The following is a 15,004-nucleotide window of genomic DNA, read 5'->3' as shown; positions in this document are numbered from 1 at the left end:
TGGACTGGGAGCAATAGTTAAGTTACGGTAAGTAAATCGGCCTTAGCACTCACATGATCTAAGCCATTTACTTTGAACATGCCTCCCTTTTGTTGTGCTTTCTCCACTTGAGTATGTTCGGTTCCCCATTGATAATGGTTATGAGCCATGTTTTTGATAAGTTGGTAAGCTTCATTGAAGGGTTTGTCCATTAGGGCTCCTCCAGCAGCAACTTCTATGGTCATTCTGGTGTTGTAAAGCAGACCATTATAGAAAGCATGGATGATAAGCCATTTCTTTAGACCTTGATGACGATATAGACTCATCATGTTCTTATATCTTCCCACACTTCAAAGAGTGATTATTCTTCAGTTTGTCTAAACATAGTTATGTGATTTATCGGCGTTGTTGTTTTACTTGGTGAGAAGTATTTGGCTAAGAATGCCTTCTTGAGTTTTTTCCCAGTAGTGATGGAGTTTGCAGGTAGAGACTGTAGTCATGCTCTGGATCTATCTCTTTGGGAAAAAGGGAATAAACGTAAGTGAATTGCTTCTGGATCATCTCCATTACTCTTTAACGTGTATGCATAATGTACAAACACTGATAGATGAAGATTGGGGTCCTCAGTGGGATTTCCAGAGAACTGGTTTTGTTGCACTATCTATAGCAGAGAAGGTTTCAATTTTAAAATGTTCGCCTGTGTCACACCCTGATTTTGACCCTTAATCACGGATTCCGTACATTCATCATAGTTGTCACATCTCTACATAGCATACCATGCATTCCATACCGCATAGTGCCTAGAATATCAGTCGAAATATTTTTTTCGGATCTACAGGCAAACCGATTGAATTAATCGACGGATGTGCATCAAATCAGTGGACGGAATTTTTTAAAATCAAGCTTCCAGACATCAGCTTTATTAATCTACGTTTCGCGTAGTTTAATCTGGTATGCTCGATTTATTTTTTAGCTAATTTTTCGGCCACTTTTTGTTTAGCTTGAGCCTGTTTAACCGGTCAAAATTTATTTCAAAATTAAAAGAAACGCTGTATTTTTCCAATAAGTTTATTTCGCACTGATCATTTTGGTGCATTCATTTTAATTTTTCGAGCACATTTGCATCTGATTTTTATTCATTTAGAGTCCTTTTATTTTTATTTTTTTCAAAATATTTAAAATAATTAAATAGAATTAATAGTGTGTTTATTTTTATTTTATTTTATTTATATTTAAGTGTTGGATTTTATTTTAGTTTTAATTATTTAATTTAATTTTGTCTCTAAAATAACCAACATGATCGAGATTTAGTGCAAATAAAATCAAGGGTGGACCCAAAGACGCTTTGCACATCCACCTATTATAATCAATTCCCACATCACAAAGTAAGCACAAAGAAAACCATGGGTGTTATTGGATATGATTTACATGTTCATCCTTGAGTATTTGATCCTCCCGTATTTGCTCCCAGTGGTCTTTGGAGGAATAGAAGCTCGACCCTGTCAGCAACTGACAAGGAGGGAAACCTGATATATTCGGCAGGATCGGGGGCGTATTAAAAGAAACGTCACTCCCTGTCAGCCATATTATTTTCTTCAATAGGAGGAGATTACCTCATCTTTCATGTGGTTTTCACATCATTATAATCAATGTAAGAATGAATATATCATGGACAAGCACAATAAAGATAGAAAATCCAAGAGTTTCTAGAGCTTACCAAATATGAATTTTGTTTTTTCTTTGGAGCGAGCCTCCATCAACAATTAAACTTCAATGAAGTGCTACAAGCGCCTTGGTTCGATCTCGCCCGTGAGAGTACCTCTTCCGAGGTAACCTAGCTCACTCATGAAGTTCACCAACCTTTTCTTCTAGTACAAAGCTTCATCAGAAAGATCCTCCTTTGGATATACATACAAAATGTTCCCCATAAGGAAGTGACTCTCAGTCCAGTACTTGGGAAACAACTCGACACATCGTCCTTCCACTATATCCCCTACAACATAAATTGTGGCATGCACTTTGGAGGCGATGGGGTAACAAAAAAGGTCTTCAAAAGGTTGTGGCTTGGGAAAAGGCTCAAAGGCATGCACATTCGGCTCCACATAAATTAACCATCTGTTATAACCTTGATTCATATGACTACGACGACATTTCAAGAAATGAACGAAAAAGATCATATAAGGCTTTCCTTTCAGGCACTCACATAAAGACTAGTAAACCTTGATATACATCACATGATGAAGTTGCAAAGGATACATTACTAAATTCTTCAACACTTCTATCTCAAAGGCAATAAGACATAAATGAAACCCCAAGACATTAAAAGCATACTCATAAAAAGGAATGGTACAATCTCCATATTTGTTACATATCCTTTCATCCTTGGTGAGACTAAAGACTCCATAGTAGGAAGATGGACCAACTTCGGTAAATGCGTCATCAAGAATGCCCACTCTAGCGAAAAAAGAAGTGGTGGAAGAGTAAATAGAATTCACCATTATTCAGGGGTTTGTGAGCGTTATTCTGTGATTTTTTACCCATATTACACTAACTTTTTGGACGTAGGAAAGTGAAACGCCAAAGAAAAAGATAGTTGTTAAACTGAGGAAATTACTCAAAGAAAGCAACACTAACTCTTCAAAAGACTATATTCTAGCATGAAAAAGGCAATATATTTTATCAAACACATCAAATCACTCGCACGCAACACTCAAGTATTACGGTTCCCAAGAGTTGCAATGATGGCACTTCCAAAAATACACGTTTCAAAAATGGAGTGTAAAATACACGAAGCCCCAAGGGTCTAAAACCATTTCTTTTGATCTTTCAAACATAAACACGAGGGTGGTCGGAATCTAAATTCGGAGTAGCAAATCCATGCCTTGTTGAGCACAAAAATAAGCTTGAGAGGAAATTGTTATGGGCTAGCCATATGGTCCCCGACCGAACACTCTCATGGATTTTCACTACTTTCAGAATCTTCTTAGCACAAGTGATAACATTGAAACACATAGTTTATTTTGACTTGATTTTCACATGTTTTAGTGTCACTTTATCGCATTTTGTAGTGTTATGCTGGTAATTTGTATATGTTTCAAGTATGTTACAAGTAAGAGTCGATACATGAAGAGACCGGACGAAAACGACACAAAGCGGAGAAAAATGTCAAAAATACATTGATGGTCACCGACATCGCGTCCGCCATGGCACCAGCCATGACTGAGTCCACCAGAGAGAGAAAAGGAACGAAGAAGACACAATTAAAGAGGTGTGGAGACCTCCACACATACCATGGTGTCCTCCATGTAGTGCAAACTGCCATAATCCTCTTTTTACACTTGCGACGACCACCACAAGCATCATGGTGTCCTTCATGCAGTACGCCTCTTGAAAACGGCAATAGAAAGAAATCAGGAGCATCATTATCAATAGGAGCATCATTAGCTCACAGAAAAGTAATTCTTTCTTCAATCTTAACTAAGTTCACATTGGACGAAGTGAACAACACAAACAATTTCAAGTGTCACTTTCTTAACGGATCTTGAATTACAAGAAGTTTCAAATATACTATTTTACAAAGAATGCATGTAAATATACAATATCGACAACCATAAAAACAATATTGATACAAATGAAAAATGACAAAGACATTATTAAATTACAAAATGATTTTGCTCTTATAAAATGACAAAACATAGTTTCATGGAGACACTAATAGAAATACAAGTAAGGACCACGTGTGAAAGATTTAAAAACTTCAATGTGCATATAAAATATATAATATTACACCTGGTAAAGGGGAAACATAAAATGGCCTGGCATTGTGGTGATATGTTTGTTGTAAATGGTTAAAGGTAGTAAAACACATTGGTCTTAACTCAATATATATTTGGAAAAGTTTTATCAAACGGGCACAAGATTTTCATGTGACTCAAGACAACCTAAATTTGATTTTGCAATTTTTGTTGGGAGATTCTTTCATGAGCCTTCTTTCGCTTCATGGAAAAATAAAGAAGTGCATTAAACACAACCTTTAATAATTGACTTTTACTATCTTAAATTGTACACATTATTGGGGAAACCAACATAGAGAGAATAAAAGAACATGATCACAAACTCAATAACATAATGTAGAAACTCTAACATCAGAGAAAAAAACCATGACCATTGTTAAATGACAACTAGAGAATAACACTATGTAAAAATTATTACAACACATAATTTATCCTCACCCACCCTAGGCCCCTAGTACACCCACACCCCCAAAATAAATATTTAACTACATCTCACAACAATCTATCACAACAATGTAAGAGAACAAAAAATTTAAATACAAGATTAAAGTGATTTTTACTTGTTCATTTTGTAATGAAGAGCTTGATCCCTTTATATAGCCCAAGGCTCACACTTCCTTTACAAAAGTTAGCGATGTGAGACTTAATCAACATGTATATTTTAACCAATACCAATAATCTCCACCTTGATTGAAAATAATACAGAAAAATTCATTGTCTTCACCGACATTTATAGTTCAAAAATAATTATCATACTCCATCATAAAGAGTATAGTCACTTGAAGCTACATTACGCAAAGAATATATACTCTACCATGAAGAATTATGTACTCCATCATAGTTCAAAAACTATATACTCCATCATAGTTTAAAAACTATATACTTTACCACGAAGAATATATTTCACTTGAAGCTAAATCACTCCAAGAATTTCACATTGTAATCATCGACAATCACATACTCCATCATGAAAAATATATTTCACTTGAAATTAAACTCGTTCACGAACTTCACTTGTAAAAAATTTGGTTGAAAATTTATGGTGCAACTTCCATGTTGGCAGAAAGTTCTTCAACCATCGACATAATATCATACTACATCTTGCATCAATGTCAATCAATGCTCATGTACTAACCACTAACTAACACCATGTGTAATCCTGATTATATTAACATATCTTTGACTCTAATTTTTCACAGTCAAAAACAATTCTTCCATCAATTTTGTCTAGCATAAACTGCACAACAGTACTTGTAATTGAATCTCACCAACTCTTTCACAACATCACCTTTCTTTTATGATATGGAAGATCATACATAGCTGCAACTAGAGAGCATACTAAGAACTCCTATACATAGATTGAACTAAAAGTTATGATATCAGTTGTTGGGAAAAACCACCATAGAGAAAATAAAATAACACAAACACAAGGACATAACGTCGAAACTAAAAAATCAGAGAAAAAATCACGACCATTATCAAATGACAACCATTGAATAACACTATGTCAAAATTGTTACAATACATAATTTATCCAAACCACCCATAGGCCCTCGGTACGCACATCCCCAAAAGTAAATATTAAACTACATCTCACTACTATCTAATACAAGAGTATAAGAGAATAAAAACAAAAGTCAATTAACTTAACTTAATCAACATGTATATTTTCAACCAATACAAATAATTAACTTATAGGGAGGGTCTGGGAAGTCGGGAGCACCAATGGAACCAATGTTCCAGGACCACAGAAGAGGGACATACCTATAATTTTTTTAAATTGAAACAAACATGAAAATATTACATTCCTTAAAACAAAATACGCTAAGATATATCAAGTATCAAATACATAAAATAATAAAAGAATAATATATCTTTCTATTCATGTATGCATAGATTGCAAAGATATAATATATTTCTATCATGTTATATCATATCTTGTTTTATTTAAAAAAAATTATTTAACTATTCTTTATTGTATCATATTTTTATCATCTTCTATGCATCAAACGAGCAATACAATCGATTTCTTGCTTCACTAAGGCAAATTAACTAAGATATATAAATAATTAAAAATTATTTTCTCAAACAAATTAAATAAAAAAAAATTATATGTGCGCCATTTTTAATTAAACAGATTATTTTATTAATTCTATAAAATTGAATTAACATACATATAGGTCAAAAATCAACTTTTGGATGGGTCGAATTGTTAATATTTATAATCAAAAACTTATAAAAAAAAACTATTGTATATCGCACATAAACCGTCGATTTTGTATCATATGTAAAACGAATCATTGGAGGCATTGGCTTTAATTATCCCTTATGCATTTCATGTGGAATACAGGACAAATAAGACACTGTCACGGTAGCCTAAAATAGTACTATTGACAAGAAGCATCTCATTCATTACAACTAATTGATGCCATTACAAAGAATAAACCATTTAAAAATATGAGGATACACGGTCAATTATCATAAAACATATAATAAAAAGTTTTGTTAATTATTTTTAATATTTAATTCGTTAGTGTCAATGCTAAACTTTTGCTTATTTCATAATTTTGAACTTTTTTCTTTTTTCTACCTCCTCTTAAAAAATTTATATGTTAATATTAACTAATCAAGTTCTAATCTCTATTCATCTATTGCCTTCAAAATAAGATTTTTTTTACCGAGATAACCCACTTTTTCGAAAAAATTCTCAAAATACCCCACTTTTCAGAAAAATTCCCAAAATACCCCACTTTTAGGAGGAGGCGCCAATTGGATTGGCGACCCCTCTTAAAAATTGCAAGGAGGCGCCAACTGGATTGGCTAGGGCACCTGCCCTAGCCAATCCAATTGGCGCCTATGTGTAATTTTTAAGAGGGGGCACCAATCCAATTGGCGTCTCCCTTTAAAAAGCCTCAAATGAAAAAACCTCCAACATGAAAGTTGTAGATCTTTTCAAGACAATGAATTTGGATATAAATTTTGCATCATTTGGATTTTTTATGAGAAAGTTATGGGCAGTTGAAGTTGGACTTCTGAGTTTTTCAACTATTATCTGACCTATAATGTTTTGTAGTATTGCATGTGTTTCTTTTAGGAATATGAATTTTTGTCCAACATAACATTTGAATTAGACATCTTAAATTTTCCAATGCGCTTGGTCCCACTTCAAAATAATTAAAAATGAGTGAGTTAGGTCTTTGCGAACTTGACCCAAAATTAGGGTTTATGTCAAAACATGAGTATGTGAATTTTGCCAAAAGGGACCAACTTCAAGCCCTTCTGTTTGAATGATAAAATCCTCAAATGACAAAACCCTCAAAATAAAAGTTGTAGATCTTTTCAAGATAATGAATTTGGACTAAAGTTTTGCATCATTTGCAATTTTTATGAGAAAGGTATGGGCACCTGAACTTGGACTCTTTGACATTTTAACTGTTATCTGACCTATAATGTTTTGTATTATTGCATGTGTTTGTGTTAGAGTTATGAATTTTTTTCCAACATAACAAGTTAAGTAGACATCTTAAAATTTCCAATGCACTTGGTCCCACCTTAAAATAATTAAAAATGAGTGAGTTAGGTCCTTGCGAACTTGACCCAAAATTAGGGTTTCTGTCAAAACATGTGTATGTGAATTTTGCCAAAAGGGACCAAATTCAAGCCCTTCTGTTTGAATGATAAAAGCCTTAAATGACAAAACCTTCAACATAAAAGTTTTAGATTTTTTCAAGATAATGAATTTGGACAAAAGTTTTGCATCATTTGCATTTTTTATTAGAAAGGTATGGGCACCTGAACTTGGACTCTTTGACATTTCAATTGTTATCTGACCTATAATGTTTTGTATTATCATATGTGTTTATTTTAGAATTATGAAATTTTGTCCAACATAACAATTTAGTAGACATCTCAATGGAGTTTCAGTCAAAACATGTGTATGTGAATTTTGCCAAAATGGAGTTTAGACAAAGAAACCTAATGTTTGGAGTTTACACAAAGATAAATTTGATATAATACGAATTGATATTAATAAAATTTGGATTTTACACAAAGAATCCTAATGGTGATGACCGGGATCACCTAACCGACCTCCGGTCCCACATCCCCTAGCTACCCTAACCCTTGGCCCTAACCCACGTTGACGATTCTGCACCGGTGTTTGTTCATCTGATGGTCCAGGAGCGTCATTACCTCCTACAAGAGAAGATCCGTTGAGGTATTCAGCCAACTCAGCATAGTCTTCAGTATTCAATGATGGTGTACCGGCGTAGCTGAGCTCATGACCCATGCCAGAGAAGTTGGGGTGTGGTTGACTCATGGATGGGCGACCGGGACGGTTGAAGGGAGACATGGGTGTGAATGATGGGTCTAGGAACGATTGGAAAGGTTGTTGGGGTGTTTGGAAGAGACATGGTTGTGGGATGTTTTGGTATTGTGATGTTTGGGGTTCTTGGCTACGGTAGGAGGAGGGGCGGTTAGTGTTTTGGCTAAGGCGACTTTGGTAGGGTGATGGTGTGGGTGCGAAGCGATGTTCGGTCTGAGGTTGATGGTCCATTTGTTGGTGGTGGTATGGGGGATGTTCTTGGTATTGGGGTTGGGTGAATGGCATGTTTTGGTTGTATGTTTGTGTGTTTGTGGAACGGAAAGTTTGACGGATAGGTGGTTGTGAGTAACCAGGCTGAGAATGTTGTTAGGGGTTAGATGTTGATCCTTCTTGTGTGTAACTTGTCTGGCGTGGGTCATAGAGGTACATATCATCGGCGATGAATTGAAATCCAACTGATCTGTACCAAGCCATATAAGTACGACTTGGTTTTACCTCATTTGGCATGACTGCGTCAGTTAAGACATGGTCATGACGGTGCTTCCACTTGCGACACTCTGATCTTGCGAAGGTTTGCCAAGGGTTGTAGTTCCATTGGTCGTTCACTTTACGCATATGCCATTCTCCTAGGCTAGCTGGGGGGTCTGGGATATTCTGGACCATACCGAACTGTTTCTTCACACGATCGGTGTTGTGCATCTCCACTATTGTGGACCGTATTATCGGTGTACATGTTGTCCATACGGCTGCGTCTTCAGGGTTGACCTGATGCTCATGATCCATATTAAGGTATGGACGCCAAATGAACTGAAATGTTAAAGACGATAGGATTTAAATGAATGTAGAAAAAGTCAACATAATATGACGAATTAATGAAGTTATTTTGCTTACGTCTGTCGGTCGAAGGTGATCCAACAGGTTGCGATACTGAGTAATACAGTGTCTCGGACATCTACTGTAATTCATACCACGTGCCGACCATCTACACCAAAAAGTTAAAATAAATTAGTTATGGGTACTAAACTGTAAGGAAGTAAGTAAAGATATAGCAATTTAAACAACTTACTTTTTTGCATATGGAAAAGTGAAGGGGTTGTTATTGACCGGTGCTAGAGACGGTAGTCTTGACCATCCCCATGCTTGTAGCAAAACAGCACATCCAGAAAATGTAGATGTGTCTTTGTGGGAGTTTTTGCACAACGAACTATAGAGATAGGCTAGACATGCGGATCCCCAACTGTAACTACCTATTCTATTTATATGTCTAAGTAAAGGTAAGTACATAATATGCATGCTAGAACCACTACTTTCGGGAAATAAAAAGGATCCTAGTAACAACATAATGTAACATCTAGTTTTGATTATTCGAGCATCTTCGGTAGAATGCTCATCTAAATATAAACTATTATAATATGACTTTAGGCGTGAGAGTAGTATACCTTGACCTCTAGCATTATCATCTAACAAATCAGTGTCTAAAAGCTCCATGCAAATTGAATTTGCATAGTTGGTCTTACCATTAACAGCTTTGCCTTCAATTCGTAGTCCTAAAAGCATGTAGACGTCTTCTAACGTCACGGTACACTCACCGGTTGGAAACCAAAATGTGTGTGTCTCTGGCCTCCATCTTTCGCATAAGGATAGAATGAACTTGTTATCTATAGACCAAGACATAATCTTGCTAATGTGACCAAAACCGGCGAGTTCAACATAAGGTTGAATCATCGGGTCCATTGGGACAAATTCGTGGACTCGAGTTCCAAACCTTGATACATACTATAATAGAAATAATATAACACTTGACTAAGTTGGTATTTCAAAATAAAATGGGGTTGGTGGAGATGAAACATAAAAAATTAGTATAAGAAAAAACTTACGTATGTTGCGATGTTTGCAACTGTTCCTCTGTGTGCTTCGCCCATTGTGAGTAAAGACATATTGTTGGGGAGTTGGTGTAGATGAAATTGGAAGATTTTGTTGAAGATGAAATTGTAAAAGAAGTAATGTAGATGAAGTAGTGAGAATGTTGGTGTGGAAGAATTGTTGAAGGAGTGGATGAATTTATAGGCAAATGGAGGAGAGCATAAAAAATTGTGTTTGCATGGTGTCTCCACCTCATTTGGCGACCATGTACAATAATAAAGAGGGGGCGCCATTCAAATTGGCGACACCATAGGGTACATGCAAGCAAGGCTAGTTCTGAATGCTTGGTTTCGAGGACTGACTCCATGGGGGCGCCATTCAAATTGGCGACCATGTACAAGCCTTAAGTGTAGGCGCCAAACCAATTGGCGCCACCATCTGCATGTCTGACACGTGGCATTGTTGTCTCCTGCATGCTGAACAACTCACTTATGGATGGCTTGCATGATTGACACATCATCTCTGACCATCTTAGGTGTCCGACACGTGTCTGTCTTGTCTCCTGCATGCTGATGACTAGCTTCTTGATAGCTTGCATGGTTGACACATCATGTCTGACCATCTTAGGTGTCCGACACGTGGTTGTCTTGTCTCCTGCATGCTGGTGACTAACTTCTTGATAGCTTGCCTGGTTGACACATCAACTCACACTGTCTTGCAGGATTGACACATCATCTCAGACACGTGGCTCTCTAGTATCCTGCATGCTGAAGACTCACTTCTTGATAGGTTGCCTGTCTGACACATCAACTCACACTGTCTTGCCTGACTGACACATCATCTCAGAACTGTCTTACATGTCCGACACATGGCTATCTTGTCTCCTGCATACTGAAGAGTCACTTCTTGATAGCTTGCCTGGTTGACACATCAACTCACACTGTCTTGCAGATTGACACATCATCTCAGTCACGTGGCTCTCTAGTATCCTGCATGCTGAAGACTCACTTCTGTCTTGACTAGCTAGCATGCTTGACATATCAACTCACACTGTCTTGCATGACAGACACATCAACTCATGACTAGCTAGCATGCTTGACACATCAACTCACACTGTATTGCATGCTTGACACATTATCTCAGAGTAGCTTCAATGTCTGACACATCATCTCAGAACTAGCTAGCATGTGAGACACTGATACCATCTATTTAAGTGTCTTACTATCAACATCCAAGACACTTCACTCACATTCATCTGCACTTGCAAAATAGTTTTCATCTCCAAAATGTCATCTTCATCATTATACAGTGTCAACGTTCACTGCAATGGTGAAACTTTTGAGTCTGAGCTTCATGGTTTTTGTTTTAGAAACACTGATACCATTAGAGTCACGATGAAGAGAAATGCAACATTTTTGCATTTGAAAAAAAGAATACAATCCTTTATAGGATCAGGTATTGTGTCAAAGATGACATATCAAAATCCTATATTTTTTGAGAATGGTCAATGCAAGTTTTCCCCCCTTAAGATACGAGACGATGAAGATGTTCAAAACATGTTTCTTAGTCATGAACATTCAAGCATGGATTGTATCGAGTTGTACATTACTCTACAACCATGTATACCGTCTCAACAGTCTCAACTAACCGATCAGGATGCAGCTGGTGAAGATGCTGCAGATGATGCACAATGGTCAGATGAACTCAACCCAGAAGCAGAAGTAGAAGCCGACGTTGTTGATGAAGAAGAAGAGGAGACTGAGATACAGGTTGATCACATCCTGAACAACGACGATGAAGATGAGGCTAACCCACCACCAATACCCCCTAGTCATGCCTACAATCCTCCTCAACATATGACAAATATGGATCTTCACGACGATGAAACGTCCGACAGTGTCTTCTATAATCCGTATCTGAGACCAGTAGGCGAATTAAAGGTGGGAGACATGTTTCGTACCAAAGAAGAATGTGTCTTGGCAATCAAAAAATTCCACATGAACAACTTTGCTGACTTTATAGTGAAACGCACTGATTCTAGAAGGTATGTTATCGAATGTCGTAACATGCTTTGTAAGTTTCGTTTGGCTGCATCTTACAAGAAGAAAAATGACTCTTGGGAGATCGCTTCAATAGACCCACCACACAGTTGCGTTGCAACTAACGTTGAACAAGATCACCGTAAACTGAGCACAACTTTGATATGTCAATACATTCTGCCATTGGTAAATAAAGACCCATCAGTGAAGGTGAGTATAATTATATCCCACATCCGAACAACATATAATTATAATCCATCTTACAAGAAAGCATGGATTGCGAGGACAAAGGCTGTTGAACAGGTTTTCGGCAACTGGGAGGATTCATTCAAGGAATTACCACGGTTTTTATGGGCACTAAAAACTTATGTCCCAGGAACTGTGGTAATTCTGGAGACAGTGCCAGCAATGATGCCAGACGGAACCTGTGCTACAGGTAATAGAATATTTCACCGTCTCTTTAGGGCATTTGACCCGTGCATCAAAGGTTTCGCTTTCTGCAAACCTCTCCTGCAAATTGATGGCACCTGGTTATACGGAAAATACAAGGGTACTTTGCTCATGGCAGTTGCACAAGACGGTAACAACAATGTATTTCCCATTGCCTTTGCTCTTGTTGAAGGTGAAACGGCTGGTGGATGGGGTTTCTTTCTTCGACATCTCAGAACACATGTCGCTCCACAAGCCAATCTATGTTTGATTTCTGATAGACATGCTGCCATCGAAAGTGCCTACAACAACCATGACAACGGATGGCATGATCCTCCTTCTACACATGTCTACTGTATCAGACACATTGCACAAAACTTCATGCGTGCTATAAAAGATAAGAATCTTCGCAAGAAGGTGGTGAATGCTGGGTATGCTTTAACTCAACCGTCATTTCAATATTATCGTGATGAGATTCGACTGTCTAATGAAGACGCGGGGAGATGGATAAATAACATCCCAGTAGAGCAGTGGACAAGAGCATTTGACGGTGGTTGTCGATGGGGCCACATGACAACAAACATTGTGGAATGCAAGAACGGGGTTTTCAAAGGGATTCGAAATCTGCCGATAACCGCCTTGGTAAGATCAACCTATTATAGGTTGGCTTCTATGTTCGCAACCAGAGGTGAAAGATGGAGTGCAGTGTTAATGTCCGGACAAGTATTCAGTGAGTGTTGCATGAAGGTCATGAAAGAGGAGGGCATAAAAGCTACGACACACGCTGTAACAGTGTTTGACCGTCATAGACAAAATTTCAGCGTCCAGGAAACAATGGGCAACAACGAGGGGAGACCAAATTTAGCCTACGCTGTTAGACTACACAGAAGTTAATGCGATTGTGGAAAATTTCAGGCCTTCCGCATACCTTGCTCCCATGTCATTGCAACATGCGCTTATACTCGTCAAGACGCTTACACCCATTTATATGATGTGTACAAGGCCAACACCATCATGAATGTATATAGTCAAAGCTTTTTAGTACTACCAATGGATGATTACTGGCCTCCATATGAAGGAGATATTGTTTGGCACAATGAACAGATGCGTAGAAAGAAGAAAGGAAGGCCAAACAGCACACGTATCAGAACAGAGATGGATTCCACAGATAAAATGATAAGATTATGTAGTATCTGTCGTCAACCAGGACACAACAAAAACAACTGTCCCAATCAAGGAGCATCATCTAGATCTTAAGATTTTTGTAACATTTTATTTAGATCTTAAGCTTTTTGTAACATTTTATCTAGATCTTAAGCTTTTTGTAACATTGTATTTCTATAACAATCAATCATTATATATCATTAAGTTCTTGTTACAATGAGTTTCATAACCAACATCAGTACAAAACATCTGAAAACATAAATAATTCTAACTGATTACAACAATCAAATTAATGTCGTCTCGACCGAACATCATTTCCCTAGCATCCTTATCAGTCTTCATTCGCACCCAACCAAAGATACTGTCAAGTCTCTCAATACTTCTGATTTTTTCCCCTTCTGGTATTTTCCCGTCTAACCATCGAACCAGCTCCCTCTTCAGTTGATCTAACATGGTGATGTTCCAAAACAGCATCACCAATTGAGGTTTGTCTCTCGCATAAATCACCTTACCGTATCGGCGACGAACACCAAACATGATAGCCAAATGATTATATGAGTTATGGAACAATAGGTCACACAACGCATCTATTTATAAGACAAAAAAGGCATTTTATGAGGGACTCGCCAATTGAGTTGGCGTCTCCTTTTAAAACCTACACAAAGGCGCCAATTGGATTGGCTAAGGCACCTGCCCTAGCCAATCCAATTGGCGCCTCCATTCAAGTTTTAACAACAGTCGCCATATGAACAACTTTCATGTTCATCAAAAATCCATTTGAAACTTGGAAGCTCATCATTCATTTCAAAACATTATAGGTCATTTTGACAGAAACCCTAATTTTGGGTCAACTTCGCAGGGACCTAACTCACTCATTTTTAATTATTTTGAGGTGGGACCAAGTGCATTGGAAAATTTAAGATGTCTACTTCAGTTGTTATGTTGGACAAAATTTCATAACTCTAAAAGAAACACATGAAATAATGCAAGACATTATAGGTCAGATTATAGTTGAAAAACTCAGAAGTCCAACTTCAATTGCCCATAACTTTCTCATAAAAAATCCAAATGATGCAAAATTTATATCCAAATTCATTGTCTTGAAAAGATCTACAACTTTCATGTTGGAGGTTTTTTCATTTGAGGCTTTTTTAAGGGAGGAGTCAATTGGATTGGCGCCCCCTCTTAAAAATTACACATAGGCGCCAATTGGATTGGCTAGGGAAGTGGGGTATTTTGGGAATTTTTTCGAAAATGTGGGTTATCTCGGTAAAAAAATCTCAAAATAACGCGGTCGTTATTTTAATATTTAATATATTTTTTCCATCTCCGTATTTTGTATTTAGAATTTATTTTAGTTTTAAAAAAATAATTTGAATCATTTAACTATTCAATTTGAACCATATTAGTCT

At 37.0% G+C, this 15,004-nt stretch overlaps 1 protein-coding gene across 1 annotated transcript; it reads right to left on the bottom strand.

Moving 5' to 3' along the window:
* Window positions 1-5,359: 5,359 nt before the first annotated feature.
* LOC127102921 (protein MAIN-LIKE 2-like) lies at window positions 5,360-9,850 on the bottom strand. Its single transcript, XM_051040238.1, has 4 exons — window positions 9,164-9,850; window positions 9,036-9,079; window positions 5,466-5,537; window positions 5,360-5,376 (listed from the first exon to the last, which is right to left on the bottom strand). Exons 1-4 carry the CDS (start codon window positions 9,829-9,831, stop codon window positions 5,360-5,362), a joined length of 801 nt encoding a protein of 266 aa, XP_050896195.1. The 5' UTR covers window positions 9,832-9,850.
* Between the last annotated feature and the right edge of the window lie 5,154 nt (window positions 9,851-15,004).

Source organism: Lathyrus oleraceus, chromosome 7 (assembly GCF_024323335.1).
Source record: "Lathyrus oleraceus cultivar Zhongwan6 chromosome 7, CAAS_Psat_ZW6_1.0, whole genome shotgun sequence".
Taxonomy (NCBI): Eukaryota; Viridiplantae; Streptophyta; class Magnoliopsida; order Fabales; family Fabaceae; genus Lathyrus; species Lathyrus oleraceus.
This window is presented reverse-complemented; position numbering and strand designations above follow the sequence as displayed.

Excerpts from the sequence above, each read along its gene's own strand:
- LOC127102921 (XM_051040238.1), bottom strand. The coding sequence starts at position 9,831 with ATGGACCCGATGATTCAACCTTATGTTGAACTCGCCGGTTTTGGTCAC. Across the intron at positions 9,080-9,163 it reads ACTTTTCCATATGCAAAAAA|ATGGTCGGCACGTGGTATGA; the intron begins GTAAGTTGTTTA and ends TTTTTGGTGTAG. Across the intron at positions 5,538-9,035 it reads CAGTAGATGTCCGAGACACT|GTATGTCCCTCTTCTGTGGT; the intron begins GTATTACTCAGT and ends AAAAAATTATAG.